Source organism: Antechinus flavipes, chromosome 1 (assembly GCF_016432865.1).
Source record: "Antechinus flavipes isolate AdamAnt ecotype Samford, QLD, Australia chromosome 1, AdamAnt_v2, whole genome shotgun sequence".
NCBI classification, from domain to species: domain Eukaryota; kingdom Metazoa; phylum Chordata; class Mammalia; order Dasyuromorphia; family Dasyuridae; genus Antechinus; species Antechinus flavipes.
The window spans coordinates 81,878,973-81,897,137 of NC_067398.1; the positions used below are offsets into that span (position 1 = coordinate 81,878,973).

Below are 18,165 nucleotides of genomic sequence, written 5' to 3' on the forward strand. Positions count from 1 at the left end.
AGGGCCATTCCCTGATAGCCAGAAGATAATTGATGTACAGTTATAGAGATGAAAGTGCTTTCAAATCCTCAGGAAAATCTGTATTTCTATAAGACCAAAATAAGATTTTTAAAAATAAAACCAAAAACCTCTTTGCTTCTCACCAGGCTACAATCTAGACTTTTCTATCATGCCCCAGAAAACTCTTCATCCTGGAAGATCCCTGTAATTCACAACTCAAAATATCCTTAACCCTTACAGCCCTTCCTTCTAATTGGATAGCTCCTCCTAGAACTTTTATTTAAGGAGGAAACCCAGGCTAGCTGTCTCTTCTTTTCTCACCAAGCTGAAATCTGGACCTCATACCCCAAGCCCCAGCATCTTCCCAATCCCTGTCAGCTCCCTTTTCTATGTTGTCTTCCCAGAACAGAATGTAAGCTTCCTGTATTTGTATTCCCAGTGTTTAGTGTAGTCCTGGGCACATAACAAATGTTAATAACTGCTTGTTGTCAGATTGACTTTTGAAGACCCCGTTCACAAATTTTTGTTGCAGTCTACAATTAAGGTCCATTATCCTTCCTTTGGAATGTGCCCATAGCTTGTATGCCCAGATTGCGATGGGAAAACACCCATGTCTTTCAGTTACTATGTTTTCCTTTTTTGACAAGTACGCACTTGAATACATATTTGCTGGATTGAAATGTTTATGGCAAAGCCCTTGACTGTTTCTTGTTCAGTGTCCCCAATGACAGAAAGACTACCCTGCTAGGAGGAAATATTTCTGGGGAGACAGGGAATAGTGACAGAACATGTTGGTTATCATTTCAAGCAATTGACCCAGCAGGAGTGGGAGAGGCAAAGAACTGAAAAGCAATGAGGAAAAAAATGAAGAAGCTTGAAAAATGACCCCGAGAGACCCTTGTCTGGCTCCTAGACACAGCTTGGAGGTACCTAAATGCAAATGAATGAAAGGAAGACTTGGTCTCCAAGACCATGTCCCATTCCTTGACAATTCTATTTATTATTCTGAGGTACCAAATCATAGATGCCATGTTTGTGGTTAGGGTCCCATTAAGCCATGGGCTACATCACTGAATTACAGGACTTGCTCTTCACTCTCACTTCCAGACTGCCTCTTGGCCACATTGGTCAATAATCTCTTCCTGTTTTGAGGGTCACTTCCTTCTTTTTTTGGGATTATTGACGTGGCACAATGGATAATGCGCCAGGCCTGGAGTCAAGAAGACTCATCTTTCTGAATTCAAATTCCTCATATTTTGACATTTTAATATACTTGCTGATGTCTCTGTGACATCCTGTGATGTCCCGGCCTCTCAGTTTACCAGCATTCTTGACTCCAAAGACTGGGATTTGGGCTTCATTTCATCCACTCATGGTACTGGCAGATTCTGTATCCACCATTATCTATCACTCTTCTATCTCTGAATTCCAAAACCCCCATCTCTAATTTTGCCTCCATAATCTACCATCCTTCTCCTGAGGGAAGGGAAATATATTTTACTATTAGTTTTCCAAAGTCAAGACTGATCACTACATTGATCCAAATTCAGATGTCTTTTAATGTGTTTTTTAAAAACATTATTATAGCCATTGTGTAAACTGATCAATGGTTTTGCTTATTTCATTATTCATGAATCTTTCAAGTTTCTCTGAATTATTCATCTTAGTAATTTCTTATTGCTTGATAATATTCCATGACATTTTCATACAACAAATTGTTTACTTGTTCCTCGATTGATAGACATCCATTTTGTTTCTAATTCTCTGCTACTACAAAAAGCACTGTTATAAATATTTTGTATATATAGGATTTTTCACTCTGTCTTTAATTTTCATGGAATATATGCCTATTTACAACATCACCAGGTGAAAAGATATTAATAGGATAGTGATTTTCAGGTTTACTTTGTTATCCAGAATGGTCACTTCTAACAAGAGTGTTCCTATCTTTCCATGGTACCTCCTACATGATATATTTGCATATTTTATTATTTTTGCCAATCTGATGAGTGTACGGTTATTTTTAAAATAACTTGCATTTCTCTTATTATATTAATGATATGGAGCACGTTCTATTATGCTTGTGGAACATCTGCCTTTCTTCTTTTAAAAATGATCACTTTTGAGCATTATTCATTTGGAGAAAGAGTCTTGATCTTATGTACTTTTATCAATTTCCTATATACCCTAGATCTCAGACATTTCTCAGACATATCTCTTATGAAGATTTCCCACCAACCAATGGCTTTTTTCTTATTCTAGATATGTTTTGTCCTTGGAAAAGCTTTTAATTGTTTATGTACATTTGTATGTTGTTTTCATCCAGTAGAACACAAGCTTCTTGAGGGCAGTTTTTCAGTTTTTTTTCTTCATTTCCCTAGTATCTAGCATATTGTCTTAATAAATACTTTTGGACTTGAACTGAAGAGATGAGTTTATCCCTACATACTCTGCACCTGCTTGAATCATTGTGGCATTTCTCATTTCAGCAATCATTGCAGGCTGTGAGAACTACCTCTTTGTCTCCTGTGTCCACTTGTTGAGAAGCACTCCCCTCTGCTCCTGCATATGTCCGCAGCCAAGAGAAGGCGATTGCTACTTAGGGGATGGATTTTATCTCTTTATCAGCAACTGCTACTCGGGGGATGGATTTTATCTTTTTATTATCGCTCATCTTCAGCGAGCAACGTCCTCTTCCTCTGTCTCCCCAAGGTGCCCTTTCCCACTACCTGAGTCCTGCTGAGACAGTAATTAAGGGACTTCACTGGCACTTAGAACCTCTTTCATAAAGCCTTGCTTGTTACTAGAGAGAAGATGGCGATTTCATGAAAAACATCACTATCATGTGGAGACCCAGAGCCTTCTTTCTGTGAGGATGCCAAGGCATTGAACTCATGATTTTCATGGTACATAATGAACAAGTATACCCTAGCTGTGGAAACGGACGCAGAGAGAAGATAAACTCCACAAAGCAAGCAGTTACTAGGAAGATTGAATAGAACTCAAGTGTTCCTTGTTCTGAGTACACGATTTTGGACCAGATGAGATTTTTCTGCCCATTTATATTCCCAGGGCAAGTATGCACTCAGGAAACATGCAGAATTTGCCTTCTCTCCCCAGTCCTATTAGACTCTGCTTGCCTTTTCTCTTCTTCCTTTTCTCCTCTTCTTCCCAGTGCTCCCCTCCCAACAGTTTTATCTATTTTTTTTCACAAAGAGCCAGATTACCCATATTCTAGCCTGTTAATCCTGCCCGCCCCCCCATTCCCTTCATGATTTCCATAGATTCCACTATTCATTTCTTTCATCTGGGACACAATTGCACAAGGACCACACAAAGTGCTGGTAGACCTAAGGGGTTATTTTAGTCATCCCTGGGCTGTATTATCCCTGAAAGAATATGTTCCCTGTGCCAGGAACAGAATCCTGATTGGTGATTTCCATTACTGATAAAGACAGTTCTCTCTCTGAAGGGCATTAGCCATCATTTTAAAGGTCACGAGATGTTAGTCCAGAAAGGTCAGACTTGTGTTGAAGAAGAGTACCTGTAGTCAAGGAGGCGCTCCATGAGACGCGTGACAGAAGTGACAAATGAGAGGCCTGTTTCTCTCCATGTTTCCTGTTCAATTTTCTCTAGCAGACTGTTGGAGAGAAAAGGACAACTCGTGAGACTGTACTCCACATCCCGGTGAAGCAGCAGAGAGAGAGAGGGAGCGCCCGTCTCTGGGAGACAGCAGACTCACCAAGTGGAAGCCTTACCTCGGGTAGGGCCCAAACAGCTGAGTTCTACTCCACGCAGCAGGAAGCAAAGACAAGGAGGTTACTAAGCTGATAGCAAAGAATGAAGATCCGCTGTCCTCTCCCATTGCCCCAGAAAAGGTTATAAGCACAAGAGTTGTGCCCTAAAACAGACGGGCTCAGAGCACACCTAGGGGGGACAGTGTGGATCCGAACAGCAGAGACAGAGACAGAAATGGTGAGAGTGCAAGGGATGAAAGAGAAGCAAAAAGAGACCAACAGAGAAAAAGAGAGGGAGGGAAAAAGGAAGAATGGAGAGAGAGAGAAGAGAGAAAGAGAAGGGAACAAAAGAAAGAAGAGAGAGAAAAAGAGAGGGAGAGAGAGAGAAGAAGATAGGGGAGAGAAAGAGAAGGGAACAAAAGAATAGAGGAACAGAGAAGGAGAGAGAGAGGGAAGAAAATAGAGACAGGAGAGAGAAGGGAACAAAAAAAGAAGAGAAAGGAACAAAGAAAGAGGGAGAGACAAAGAGGAAGCAAAAGGGAGAAGAGGGAGAATTAAAAAGGGAGGAAAAGGGAGAAAGTGAAGATAGGGAAAAGAGAAGAAGAAAGAGGGAAGAAAAAAGGGAGAAAGACAGGAGGGGGGAAACAGGGGAAAGAGAGGGAGAGAGAGAGAATGAGAGAACAATGATAGACATATTCAGAGCTATACAAAGCTAATATTGGCATTATTTCACAAAAAGCATTCTGAGGAGTTCTGCTGCCTGGAGAACCAAGCAAGAAGATACTAAGGAAATGTCTTTGGGAGAGAAGAGGTTTTTCTTAGTCTCCAACACACTGGGTAGGTAGGCTAAAGGTCAGAAACCATTTTTCTCATTTTGTGGGAAGCAACAAATCATTTTTCAGTCCTATGTTCTAGGATCTTGTAAGGAATCCAAGTCCTCTCTGTGCTAACCTTTACAAATCATTATTAATTTTCTAATCTTCAAATGAATTACTGTCATAGTATTTATTCAATCAACAATTTGGGAAATTAAATACGTTTACATGGAAAATTGGCTAGAAAGCTGGCCTCAGAGTCAGAAAGACTCAATTTAAGGTCTTCCTCTGACCTTTAGAGACTTTGAGATTCTGGCTGAGTCACTTAACCTCTTAGCATCTCAAGAAACTCCTGAAGACCACTCCAACTGCAGGGCAGGTGCTGATCTTTGGGGAGGGGGAGTTTCCTTACATCCTACACCACTGAAATCATGGGTCTGGTCCAAAAAAGAACAACTTTTGCATATTTGCTACTTCAGCAAAAGGCTTTCTGGCTTGTAATTACACCATCACTTCAGTAAAGAAAACCTTCAAATTTCAAACCACAAGTGGGATGAGAGGGAACTTTTTTGCTGTAATTGTTTTCTATTTTTCATTCTTTGGGATAATAAAAACAATATCATTTATCACTTATCTTTAAGTGGGAGACCTCAGGGAAAGAAGATCTTTTCTTCTTTCCTAGCACATTACCTGGCAGGATGTTTCCTATTAGAGCACTGAGACCAATGAGAAAGTCATAAAAACCCTAGAAGGTGTGGTTGGATCACCTCTTGCAGATCATGAACCTGAGGCCCAGAGACGGGAAAAGCCTTACCCATTTAAATTTAAACAGTGAATGGTAAAACTTGGGTTAGAGACCAAGACTTCAGAAACCCAAGACTCGGGTCTTTTTTTTTTTTTTTTTAATCAATTACCAAGGATTTATCTTCTCTCCCTTGACTTTCCTCATTTCCCATTCTTGACCCCCCATTCCTGCCCCTAAGAAAAAGAAAGTCCTCGTAAAATATGCACAAAACAAATCCCCTTCTTGGCCATGACCAAAATGTGTCCCTTCTAGTGATAGCTTTCTAGCTATCAATGTCTAGCAGCAGAAGTTCCACTATCTAAAAGAAAGACCCCATTCCTTGGAGGAAGAATTGAAGACTGTAGGCTGGTCGCTCATAGATATAGGATGATAATGCAAAAATTTCCTAAAGAGGAAAGAATCCCTTTCTCTTTAAAATAGACTTTTTTGGGGGATAGAAATAGGAAAAAAACACATTTAGCTGGTTAATTCTTATGAGACAAATACCAAAGTGATGTAAGTGATATAGGAAATATGACTAGGCAATTAAGATGAAATAACAATTGTCTTGTATGAATGTTAAACGCGTCATATAAGTAACCAGTTGTTTGAATGTCTACGTTCAACTCTAGGCCAGAGGAAGGCCAGTTCTGGAGTCCCCAGACTTATTGAGAGAAAACTAATATCTGTTTTCTGACTGTTTCTGACGGTGAGAATGACCCCGAGCCCGCAAGGGGATTGAGGGCCGACATGGCTTACAGCAGACTGAAGAGCTCCCTGTAGTTCTCATCTCCTTTCCCTTCTGATACCAAGCTATCCAGTTTATCGATTAGCTCAGCTTCCACCTAGAGGAAAGAAGAGATTTCTTAGGGAGAGGACAATAGGTAAAAAATTCAGCCACCATTATGTGGGGATTGTTGTTCCTGGCTTTTGTTCTCTTCCTGGTGTTTTTCTTGTTCCAAACAAACTCCAGTTGGGCCAGATTGTTCCATAACACTACGATACCTGCCCCTGAGTCTGGAATACCACCTGCCCTGTTTATTTCACTGAAGGATGAGACCTATATAAGTGCCAGATATCCTTTCCCTAAATCAAGGCAAAAAACAAGCCCAGCCTGGTAAGAAAGGCATTTTAGTTCTCAAAGATAGCTTTGGTAAGCTGTTTTCTTTTGTTTGCAACAATATCCATATACTTTCTTTATGTGAAAAAATAATTTGGCTGGAACCTTATCCTCTTTTACCAGCCAGTCGTAAAGGAGAGCTCACTGGGAGACTAATCTACAGTATAATTGCTGACATTAGTTTGTTGTGATTATATGAATGAAGGAGAGAATAAGAGGACCATGGAACTTCCCATTCAGTAAGTCACCTTGAAGAGCCCTCTTTCGCAAAGTAGAAACACACTAAATCTAAAATTTTTTGTGCTGCTGTTATTTACAAGTCAATTGAAGGTGATGAATTTTTTCCCTCAAATTCTAAAAAATGAGGTGCAATAGCATTTCTGCTCACAAACTATTCCTTTCTAGGACATAATGTGCAGGAACTGAAATCGAGAGAGGGATTGGTCATATGTGAAATTAAATCAAATCTTTCCAATCTTGGGATTATTTTTGAGTTTTCTCTCTCTCACCCTCTCATGGTTTATGATGATTTACTGAGGAATCTCCTCTATGACATCTTTCACATATGTTCCCTCTATCCTAGTCCCACTGATACTCTTCTAGTACATATTCCCACCCCCTACCCTCATGTGTGTCCTTCCCTCCCCCCCCACCCCCCCATTGCTTTGGTAGCCTTTTGTCCTGACTTCTTTTTTGGTGAGGCTGTCAGGATTAAGTAATTTGTGCAGGGTCACACAGCTAGTAAATGTCAAGTGTTTGAGGCTGGATTTGAACTCAAGTCCTCTCGACTCCAGTGTTCTATACCCCGATTTTTGTCTTCATTCTTGATTTCCTTCAATTCATTCTTTGCATTGTGGCCTCATTAACTTTGATCATTCCCCACCAAACTCCAGTCCCAAGCTGTTCTATCTTACAATTTCTACATGTATAAAGTAAATTTCAAGCTTCCTACCCTACTATTCATAATGCCCCTAGAATAGGTATTGTCCTATTTTTCCAGCTTCAGCTTATAGGCATATGCACTCCAATAAAACTGGACTACTCTGTCCTCTTTCCATTCATGCACTTTCTAGTCTCCGTGACTTTGCTTGTGATATTCCCATACCTGGAATTCTCTCCCCTCCTCTTCCAACTGAATTTCTGTCTAATACATAAAGCTCAACTCAAAGGCCAACTACATTTAAGGAAGGCTTTCCTGATTTTCTTCCCTTCTTTCCCCCGGGCATATAAAGTACCCTGCTTTGGACCTTATGTAACAGTTTGTTTTTGATAACTCTTAAATCATGTGTTCTGTATTATGATTACATATTTTGGTCATATCTTTGGGACTCATATTGAGTGGTGTCAAACCCCAATAGAAATAGGGGCCATTAATTCATACCTAAGGCTTCCTGAAGGCTTCCTATTGATTTAATTTCAAAATGTAACACTAACTATATTTTATTGAGTTTTTATTTTTTACTCCACAGTATTGCTATGGGTATGACATCTCTATTCTATAAGCTTCATGAAAGCAGTGACTGTATCTTCATCATTTTAATTGTTTTCCAACCCACAGAAGAGAGCTCTATATTTAGTAAATACTCAAGAATTATTTGTTGAATTGAACCTTCACAAAGCTTTTGGAAATGGGGGTTGAATTTGTCTATTTTGGATAGATATTCCCATTTGCATGACATGATCAAGCACTAGAATACTACAAAGTCTTAATATTCTTGCCCACTTAAAAGAGTTTAAATCTTAACATTCCACACAAGAAAAAATAAATAGGCATTGAGTGCCAAATTGTGAGGTGCAAATGGATGGACAGCCTATTGAACTTGTCCATCTGTGTGAATATCTTGATCAGGTATTGCAGATGAAACAATGAGTTGGACTTAGAATTTAATAACAGCAGACAGTGGGCCAGATTGTATTTGGAAAACAGTATAGTACTTTAATTGATTTGAAGCTTCTCCCTAACTATAATAACAATAGAAAGCTCCCATCTTTTTTTGACATCAATAGTCATGTAGGTGATCTCAAGAACAGTTCTGAGGAGTGATGCATGGTGGTCCCAAGTAAACTATAGCATCCTATCTAGGATAGCTAAGGGGCTAAATGTGGCATAAAATATCACCCAGGGTTAGAAAAGGAGATTTGGTCGGGCTTATTTATGCAGTAAGGTCTGGAACAATGAATGGTGAGAGTGCGACAGTGTAAGAAGATTTAGATAGAAAAGGTGACACATTTGCTAAATGATGGGGGGAGGGGGAGGGAGGAAATGAGTCTACTTCAATATTGCCAGGACCATGAAATGCAGGAGAGATTTTTGGGTGAGGTCTAGAATTGCAAAGAAGGGAAGACAAACCTCATATCTCCAAAGTAAATGTATCTAGGCTTAATGAAAAGGGAATCTATTCAAATCTATCACATTATAATTTGCAATATCGACTAGTTTAAGTTTATAGCAATTGCTTTTATTCTGACCATTAGGAAAACCAACATTTCTAAAGTGAAATCTTGATTTCCCCATTTATTCTCCACCAATGAGTTTTATATCCCAGAGGCTCTTACCATGCATCCAGACAAGGTTTTCTAACTACCAGAGTTGCAACCTTAATTTGAAAAATCAAGCTGTGTTTGGTTTGGCGAACATGTTCTGTTTGCAATTGTTTTTTAAGCAGAAGAACTCAGAGGGTCACCCTGATGCAGAACTAAGTCTAGCTCAAATTGCTTTGCTCTGCAGTATGAACTATGACAGTGTATAAGAACTCAGCATTGGATTTTACATACAGTAGGAGCTCAGTAAAGCTCTGTTGAATTGAAAAATTGATTGGTGACTTGGATTCTATTGAAAAACAGTTTTTTACTTTGATCAGCAGACACAGGCTGGTATATGGGAATAGGAAAGATTGATCTAAAGACTGAAAGAATAAATGTCCTCCTTTCCTGATGAGGCAGTTTCCCTTGGACTTTGGATGGAATCAGAGGCAGTTGCTGATCATGGATTATTCTTTTTTGAGTTCTGTGTAGGGTATCCCTTCACTTGCCTATCAACTGTCAAGTCACTACAGAGAAATGAGATCAGAAAGAATGATGAAGGGACAAGTTGTCATTGAAAGGACAGAAGCACATAGCTTCAGGGGAAATAAAAAAATCTTTTTCATAATTGTTATTTCTCTTGACTTCATCTGTGACCAGAATCTTTGTTCAGAGAATCCAAGAAAACTGCCCTTTGGGAATTTCTAGAGATTACCCAGTACATCCCTTTGCCTTCAAGTAAGAGTTACTATTGCAGGAGGGTGACCCTCTGGCTCTTTCTGCAATAAAAAAAACTATTGTGAAAAAACATATTCTATAAACCAGAATTTAATGTAGAGTACTTTAGAAAGGATGACAACCTCCCAGTACATCATAGGTACTCTTTGTTTCTAGCAGTAGTCTGGAGATGAAATATCTTCCCTCTTCTTTCCTTGATCACACTTAGGCCTCTTACTTCTTTTTACTCTCAGTCCTGGCCCTTCCCTGCATAAATAAGCTAAGAAAATTAGTTCACATTTTCAAATCAGTCAAAATAAATCAAGACAAGACAAACCTGTGAACAGAGGCTTAAATGTCAAATCCTCATCTAACTGATGGATCCCACATAATCTCTCACCAGGGAGCAATGAGCTTGTTGAGCCTGCCTCAGGAGGTCAGGGTCTAAGAAGAGAGGATCCTGAATGACCCTGAGAAGTTGTCTTACCTGTTTGAAGTTGCCATTTTTCCTCTGCTCCCAGTCCATCATATCATGAAAGATGGGGATCATGATATTACGAACCTCTGGCTGCGGGACTAGGGTAACACCCAGAAAAGGACCGATCATTCCCGGAATAAAGTGAATTTTATGTTCACCTAGATGGCAAAACAATTTATATTCAGTTAACGTCTAATACTTTCCTCCTACATAAGATATAAAATACTAGATTGTCAATTAACCTTTTGGGCAATAAAGACTCTTAGAGCAAAGCAGATTCTCCAGTTAAGAGTATTTGGAGAACTAATTCTTTTGCTATCTAAATTTCATGGGTGAGTTCATTGTGGTTCTGTTAGACACACCTTCTTGGAAACCTGAAAGTTGTTTCTATGACTTCCCTGAAAACTCCAAACAATTTACTTATTCTCAAATCAAAAAGTAGAATAGGTATTGGCTACAATGAACTTTTGTCTTTATTCTCAGGTAGGATGAAGACCTTGAAACAATTCCAAAGAATATTTATTTCAAAGTCAATTTATTTAGCTTGGTGCTTATTGCTTTCAGCTTCAATTAAAAAGATCTTACTCTGATTTTGCTTCTGAATGTATGTTATTGAACTGAACAGGTTTAAACTTTTCACCACCAATATTATGCAATATACAACATCTTCACAAGCTTCCCTCACTTCAACTTGAGCATAACCTCCCACACAACTGGGTCATGGCACTTCATTAGTAGTTACTAGGCAAGCATAGAAATTGGGATACTTAAAACTAGAAACACTTCCATGTGACTTTTTTTCCCCACATTTCATACTGAAAAAAGATTGGTTCCTTTATTAAGAAAGATAGAAACATATATACTTAGATCTACCTCAATAAGGAATTAAATCTTTTGGAGAAAGTCTTTTATAAGATTCAAATGAACCAAATTCTTGACTGGAAAAATAAAAGAGCTCTGTAGCTTGTTTGCTTATTGTGATTGTGAATGGAACAGAAAAGAGGCACTTAAGTGTATTTGCCCAGATCATGGCTGGGCTGATCAACAATAGGAAGTCTTAGTTTTTTCTTTGGACTGTGAAAATGATACCTGGGAAAATAACATTCTAAGAATACTATTATCACTCTTAAAAAAAAAAAAACTAATGAGGAGCAAATTGGTTTTGTGTGCCTGCTTACAGTGGGGTGACTTTTTTTTTTGAAAAATTAATTTAATTTTTTTTGGGGATAACTTTTTATGGCCTTTGCAATAAGGCAAAGAGATCTTATGTAAATTTATTTCATAGCAATGAGAAAACAGCATTTACATCAACTACCACATAGTCCTCAAAGGCATAAAGTATCATCAAGATGAAACTTTTGAGGTTATTAACTATGCATAGAAAAGTTTGAAAAGTAGAATATTTTGAAAGTTTATCCAGTGAACATATATTAACAAGATGGTACAGATTTTGCATCTCTAAAGGGGGGGACCTGATGATGGCACTGATTATCTTGAGTTCTTGAGGATTTTAGGACCAATTTGGGGCTAATGTTAATTCATCTATGTCAGAAAGAATTCAGTTGAATGAGAGAAAATTACAATACCGATGATGGATGTTCTAGTTGGTAGCATCACCCTGATACAATTAAGATATCAGTTTTTCTTTCTTTCTTTCTTTCTTTCTTTCTTTCTTTCTTTCTTTCTTTCTTTCTTTCTTTCTTTCTTTCTTTCTTTCTTTCTTTCTTTCTTTCTTTCCTTCCTTCCTTCCTTCCTTCTTCCTTCCTTCCTTCCTTCCTTCTTCCTTCCTTCTTCCTTCCTTCCTTCCTTCCTTCTTTCTTTCTTTCTTTCTTTCTTTCTTTCTTTCTTTCTTTCTTTCTTTCTTTCTTTCTTTCTTTCTTTCTTTCTTTCTTTCTTTCTTTCTTTCTTTCTTTCTTTCCTTCCTTCCTTCTTTCCTTCCTTCCTTCCATCCATCAAAAATTGATGACAGAATTATCCATAAGTCATTCTAAAGATTCCTATTCTGAACATAATACTTTGGAAAGTTGTAGTAAAAATTAGAACCACAGAAAGTCTATAGTCCTCTGGAGAAGGAAAACCTCAAATTTATGAAAAGCAAGGTTAAGTCAACCTTAAGGTCAGATCTTAAAGGTTAGGTAGCTCACAAAATTCTCGTTTTTCACATTCATGAATTCTGCAGTTTGGTAGAAGTGACCAGAATTGATGGTCTGATGAAACAGAGTGATAGTCATTTGGCATATGTTAAAAAATTAATTTAATATATTTCTTTAGTTTTCTATATTTCTCATCATCTTTAATTAATATGATATATTTACACAGTCTAGACAAATTTGTGTATAATTCTTAACAACTTAACAACCAACTGAGTAGTTTCACTTGGAAACCAACCTGGCAGAGTTGTTTTATTATTTTCTAATTGTTGGCTTAGTTCTTTTGGCAACTTAGAAGGAATGTGATTCCCAGTTATTTATAGTAGGTAGTGCATTTTACAACCAGATGTGCTCTCATTGAGTCCTGAGAGCTTCCTATATTAGGGGTTCTTAACTTGGAGTCTGTGATCTTTTAAAAATATATGTCGATATGTATATTTCTATGTAGTTGATTTCCTTTGTAATCCTATATTTTATTTTGTACTCTTTAAAAAACATTATTCTGAAAAGGGCTTCACTATCTTTAATACATTAACATTATCAAAGGGGTTCAAAATATAAAAACAAATACAAATCTCTTGTCCCAGAAGTAGTATTTTTTTTCCAACATTCTATCAAGAATTTCCTGTTCAATTAAAAGCTGCAAAACCCAAGCCTTTGACATATGAGTTCCCAATAAATGTATCCTAAGACTAAAAATAAAACAAAACTATCATTAGATCATGCAAAAAAATGCTCTTATGTTCTTCTTGTCTTTCTTGATTTTAGTTCTCAAAAATTCAGGCTGGATAATCTTGAGACTAAGTCTAGACTATATCTCTTAGAAAAACTTTTCCCATTTCAACCCCCCCCCCCCCCCCCCCCCCCGGCCCCGGCCTCTTCTCTGGTTAATTAGTGACATTCTAGAAGGCCTAGGTTTTTTTTCCCCTATGGATTCCACACTTGCCATAGACTCTGCATACTATGGATAAAAACAGGTAAAAGACATGGGATGAATATTATTTGATTTCATTAATATTCATAGGGAGAGGGGCAGCTTGGTGGCACAGTGAATAGAGCAACAGCCCTGAAGTTGGGAGGACCTGAGTTCAAACCTGGCCCCAGACACTTAACACTTCCTGACTGTGTGACTCTGGGAGAGTCACTTAACCCCAATTGCCTCAGGAAAAAGCTATATATATATATAGATATATATGTATATATATATATATATCTAAATGTATCTATCTATCTATCTATCTATCTATCTATCTATCTATCTATCTATATGTTCATAGGGAGAGCGATGATTTCTGTTGCCCATGTAATTTGGCTTGTATAAGACACAGAAATAAAGAAGGAGGAAATAGTAGAGACCTACCTAAGTTCTGCCACATGCTGAATAGTTCATAAGCCATCATCACTCGCATGTCACCATATCTGGGAAAGATAATACACATTCCACCTATTACAGGAATAAAGCACTCAGCACAGTGAAGTCAGTCTTTAAGCCCTGTTTCCAAGCTTTGTGGAATGCTGTGCCTGTGGTCTGCAATGCTCACACGTGTTCCTTGGGGATGATTCCATGAGGGTAGTTTGTTCCCTGACCACACGAAGGAGGTCTTTCATGGAAACATAACCCCATCTGGAGCTGTGGTGGTGAATGAGAGATTAGGACACAATTGTCTTACTTGTCTAGAATCTTCTTCCTCTTGGCTGGAGTGACAATTTCTAACTGGAGGCTTGGTTGATTTATGAACAGGACTGCCAGGCTAAAATAGGAATTCCACACCTAGAGAGTAGGAACAGATGAAATGTGTGACAGTCTGAATTTCCCCCCCGGCTGTGTAGAGAAAGCACTTAAAATATCGTCATCTAGCATAGATTTTTGTATTGCCTTTTTCAGGTGAGATTTTTGTTTTTAAATGTCAGTGTCAATCATGGGGACTTGGTGTTAGAAACAGTCAAGGGTTCTGAATCAGTTCCTGAAGTTATTCACATGCTAAGTGCCGTGTAGCACAATCACAGAGGCTTCCTGGGCTGCATTCTTTGTTTGGGGGACTGGTAAACACAAGGTCCCAGCTCAGCTCTGTCACGAGGTACCAGTGACACTTGGGAAGAAGAGAAGGAATTGAGAAACTAGTCTCAGGTTTGGTGGCTTTAAAGGAGGCAAATGAGGATCTACTGGAGAACGTACCTTAAAATCAAAGTCTGTGTCTGTGAAATTCTTGTGCAGGGCAGAAGACAGGTACTGGACAGTCGTGACGATGATACTGCAGGAAAAAATGACAAGGATGGTGTTAAATCCAGACCACAGCTATGTGGTAGGGGTCAATCCACGAAACGCTCAGGAATGGGGCCTGGATCTACATCGCTGCGTGACTTACATCCTTTTTTTCTTGAGACCCAGAATTTAGCTTTCTAAAAGGCTAAGGAGAGAAAAAAAAAACTCATTCTGACACATTTGAAGAATGATTCTACATGCTGAAATGATCAGAAAGGTAATCTTAGTATCATTTTTAATTTGCTATTAATTATTTGCAAAGGGAATGCAAATTAGGGAACTCTTCTTGAAAATAATTCATGTATGTTTAAGGTGGGACTATAAAGTAAAGAGAGGGACTCATAAATACTTATGAAAATCAGTCTCACCATAGGGCATCAGTGTGAAACAGTGGGAAGGCTGCCAGATCAGAAGTCAACGTTTGTCCTACCTCTTCCATGTACTGGCTGTGAGACTTTGGGATCATTTTCCTTTTGGGACCTGCATTTGGCCACCTATAGGTCGAGCAGGTTTAGAGGTGCTATGGGACATTTTAAAATTTGATATTCTGTGATTTTATAATTCTAATATTGGGACCACTTGAGTATGTTGCATTTGTTTTTAATTTTAAAGGAGTTGGAACAGAATTTTAGGATTTTCAATAGTGGCAGAGGCTTTGCTTTGAGAGCAAAATGGAATATATGGAAACTATTTTGCAAACTTTAAATTGCTACAGAAATATGAATTGATCCCTATGGTGCCCAGGAGCACCAGCTATAACTAAAACCTTGATTCAGTGGGAAAATGTTATCCATTTTCTGACAATTTCTTTCATGATACACTTTATAGTCACACATTGTAACAGCAAGTGGGGATTGTCTGTTCACTTTCTTTTACCCCAGAAATGTCCAAATCACATAGTGTCAGCAGAACAAGTCATTTAAAAGCTCTAAGTCATTAGCTATTTCTCCTTTTTTTTTTTTTTAATGGACTTTTATTTTGTTTCCATGTCAGGACCGGACTACAATATTAGTCCCACAGATCATATTAAACAAGCCCATTTCTGGGACCAGTATCAGCAGATAAACCCAGATCAAGACGGCCACATGAGATGCACACACGATAGCAAGCAGCCTTAAAGTTTGCAAGGGACTTTCTAATCTCTTTTGAGCTGAAAGGAGGACAGGACAAAAATTATCACGCCCATTTGACAAATGAGGAACCTGAGGGTCAAAAAGATTTTTAACTTGGCTTATAGTTGATTAGTAGATGACCTTGGAGTTCAAAAATCCTTTTGTGTTTATTTTGCTTACATTTTGCATTCAATTATCCATACATGTAGGATTCTTTAGGGTGTGCTCATAGATTTATAAGTGAAAAGGACCTTTATATTATCTAATCACCCATTTTATAGTAGAAGAACCTGAGACTCAGAGAGGGCCAAGTGCTTGTGTCCAAGATCACAGAGAGTGGGGAGCACAATGGCATTTGAATGTAGGTTCTTTGACTCCAAATATTGAATTTCTAGAACATGAAACAAGAAATGGAAGCATCTTGAAGTCAGGGACTTTGTTTTTGCGTTTGGATCTCCAGAGCTTAGCACAGGGCCCAGAAAATAGCTGACATTCAATAAATAAATGCTTGTTGAACTAAACTGATTTTTAGTCTTTTAACACTCGATCTGGTGATCTTTTCATGATACCATGATGATAGTAAGTTTTAGTGCCACAGCTCTTTCTCTAAAGATAAGAGACATTAGCATTTAAGACCAACCTCAAATCATATTCCTCCTCTCCAATTTCAGGTATCTGTTTCCTTGATCCATCTATGGAAGTGGCAAGGTTATAGCTGAGTATAACAGGCAGTTTGATGGCTGGGAAACTTCTCATTTTAAAGGACCATGTGTTACATATGGTTGGTAACTGAGTGCTACTAGGGAAATGCTGCACATAATAGGTGCTCAATAAATGTCTGAACTGAATATTTGTTGTGGTTCTAGTCATTTTTCAGTCATGTCTAACTTCATGACCTCATTTTGGGTTTTCTTGGCAAAGATACTGGAGTGCTTTGCCATTTCTTTTTTTCCAGATCATTTTGTAGATGAGAAACTAAGGAAAATAGGGTTAGGTGACTTTCATCAGGTCACATAGTAAGTATCTGAGCCTAAAGTTGAACTTAGGAAGATGAGTCTTCTTAACTCCAGGCCGTGCTCTATCTACTGTGCTGCCTAATTGAACATTTAAATATTTGTTAAATCTTAATAGGAACAAAGTTTAGTAAAGAAAAAAATGCCAGGGGGTTATTCTCTCAGTAACAGGACCCAACACTGCTACTTTTCAGGGCTTAGCTTCAGTGTGCAAAGTTGTTTCTTTCCCTCTGCCCCAACCCCACTCCTTGGCTATCACAATGCACTCCTATTTCATTCATGTTTTCCTCTGGGCTACTGTTTCTCTTAGTTGGGTTTGGCAGTACACAGGAGTTGCTGTCTATGAATCCACTCATTCCTCATCTAATCCTTCATCCATCACTAAGCATGATCAGCATGATAATACTTACTTGCTTGTGAGTAGTCTCATCACCATCCAGTCCCGAGGAAATACACTCATCTTCATCAGGTTCCGAAATACACAGAAGATCTTAAGCAGGAACTCCTGGTATAGGAGAAGGTCACAGCACATTGGGTCATTAGTATCAACGAATCTATTTTCTTGGGCTCTAGTAGAGTCGATGGTGAGCCCTAACCACCTAGAGTCATTTTGTCCTTCTGGAATTTTGGCTATCTCCTAACTTTGGGGTAGGTGGCTTCCAATTGATCTAAGTGTGGCCAAAGACTCTTGAGAAGACATGGTCATTGTGTGGGTTGGTCCAGGAGCAGTACTTTGCATACTTAGCTTAATGCCCAAAAGTCTGTTGTCGAGAGATATTCCACATGAGTGGTTTGAGTTTGTTTTCTTTGTCCATCTACTGATGAGTTGTCCCTAGGTTGTACATTATGCTGCACTGTTTCTCTTATTTTAACTTGTTACCTAAGCTTTAGAATGCTTCAACAGAAATAACTCCATAAACCTCTATTTCAGATTAGGAACTTGTCAGTGGATTGCTATTTTTCTCCTTGACATTGGAGTACCATATAGGAAATTGGCTTCTTCTGTGTTAGTTTAGGGAAATAGAGCCCTCAAGGGTGTCCCTGGGGCAGGTAGGTGACCTACTATACACACCCCTGGAATCAAGAATCTCCCCTTCATGAGTTCAAATATGGTCTTAGACACTTACTAGCTGTGTGACTTTGGACAAGTCACTTAACTCTGTTTGCCCAGCTGCTCATTTGTACAATAAGCTTGAGAAGGAAATGGCGAATCAACTCTAAGAAAACCCCAAATGGGGTCATGAAGAGTTATATGTGACTAAAAAATGACTTAACAAAATGGGTGTCCCCGCAGTGAGCATTGCCATAGACACACATTTTTCAAATTCCAAGTGAAGACCAGGTAATGCATTGGAGAAACTATAGCTTGGATGCCAAGGACTCTGCATCAAGCAGCTCTTTGTGTGACAGACATCCCCTTAAAGGACAGGTGAGAAATGTAGCAAAGTATGAG

At 38.5% G+C, this 18,165-nt stretch overlaps 1 protein-coding gene across 1 annotated transcript in view; it reads right to left on the reverse strand.

Annotated features, from left to right (window-relative positions):
* Positions 1 to 18,165, reverse strand: part of DOCK3 (dedicator of cytokinesis 3) — a 513,257-nt gene that overhangs the window by 66,472 nt on the left and 428,620 nt on the right. Inside the window, exons 28-35 of the mRNA XM_051985737.1 lie at positions 17,123 to 17,217; positions 14,501 to 14,576; positions 13,995 to 14,095; positions 13,685 to 13,743; positions 10,184 to 10,332; positions 6,096 to 6,181; positions 3,759 to 3,785; positions 3,545 to 3,640 (exon numbers count right to left, since the gene is read on the reverse strand). Coding sequence (XP_051841697.1) covers positions 3,545 to 3,640; positions 3,759 to 3,785; positions 6,096 to 6,181; positions 10,184 to 10,332; positions 13,685 to 13,743; positions 13,995 to 14,095; positions 14,501 to 14,576; positions 17,123 to 17,217 — 689 coding nt within the window. The remainder of the gene's footprint in view (positions 1 to 3,544; positions 3,641 to 3,758; positions 3,786 to 6,095; positions 6,182 to 10,183; positions 10,333 to 13,684; positions 13,744 to 13,994; positions 14,096 to 14,500; positions 14,577 to 17,122; positions 17,218 to 18,165) is intronic.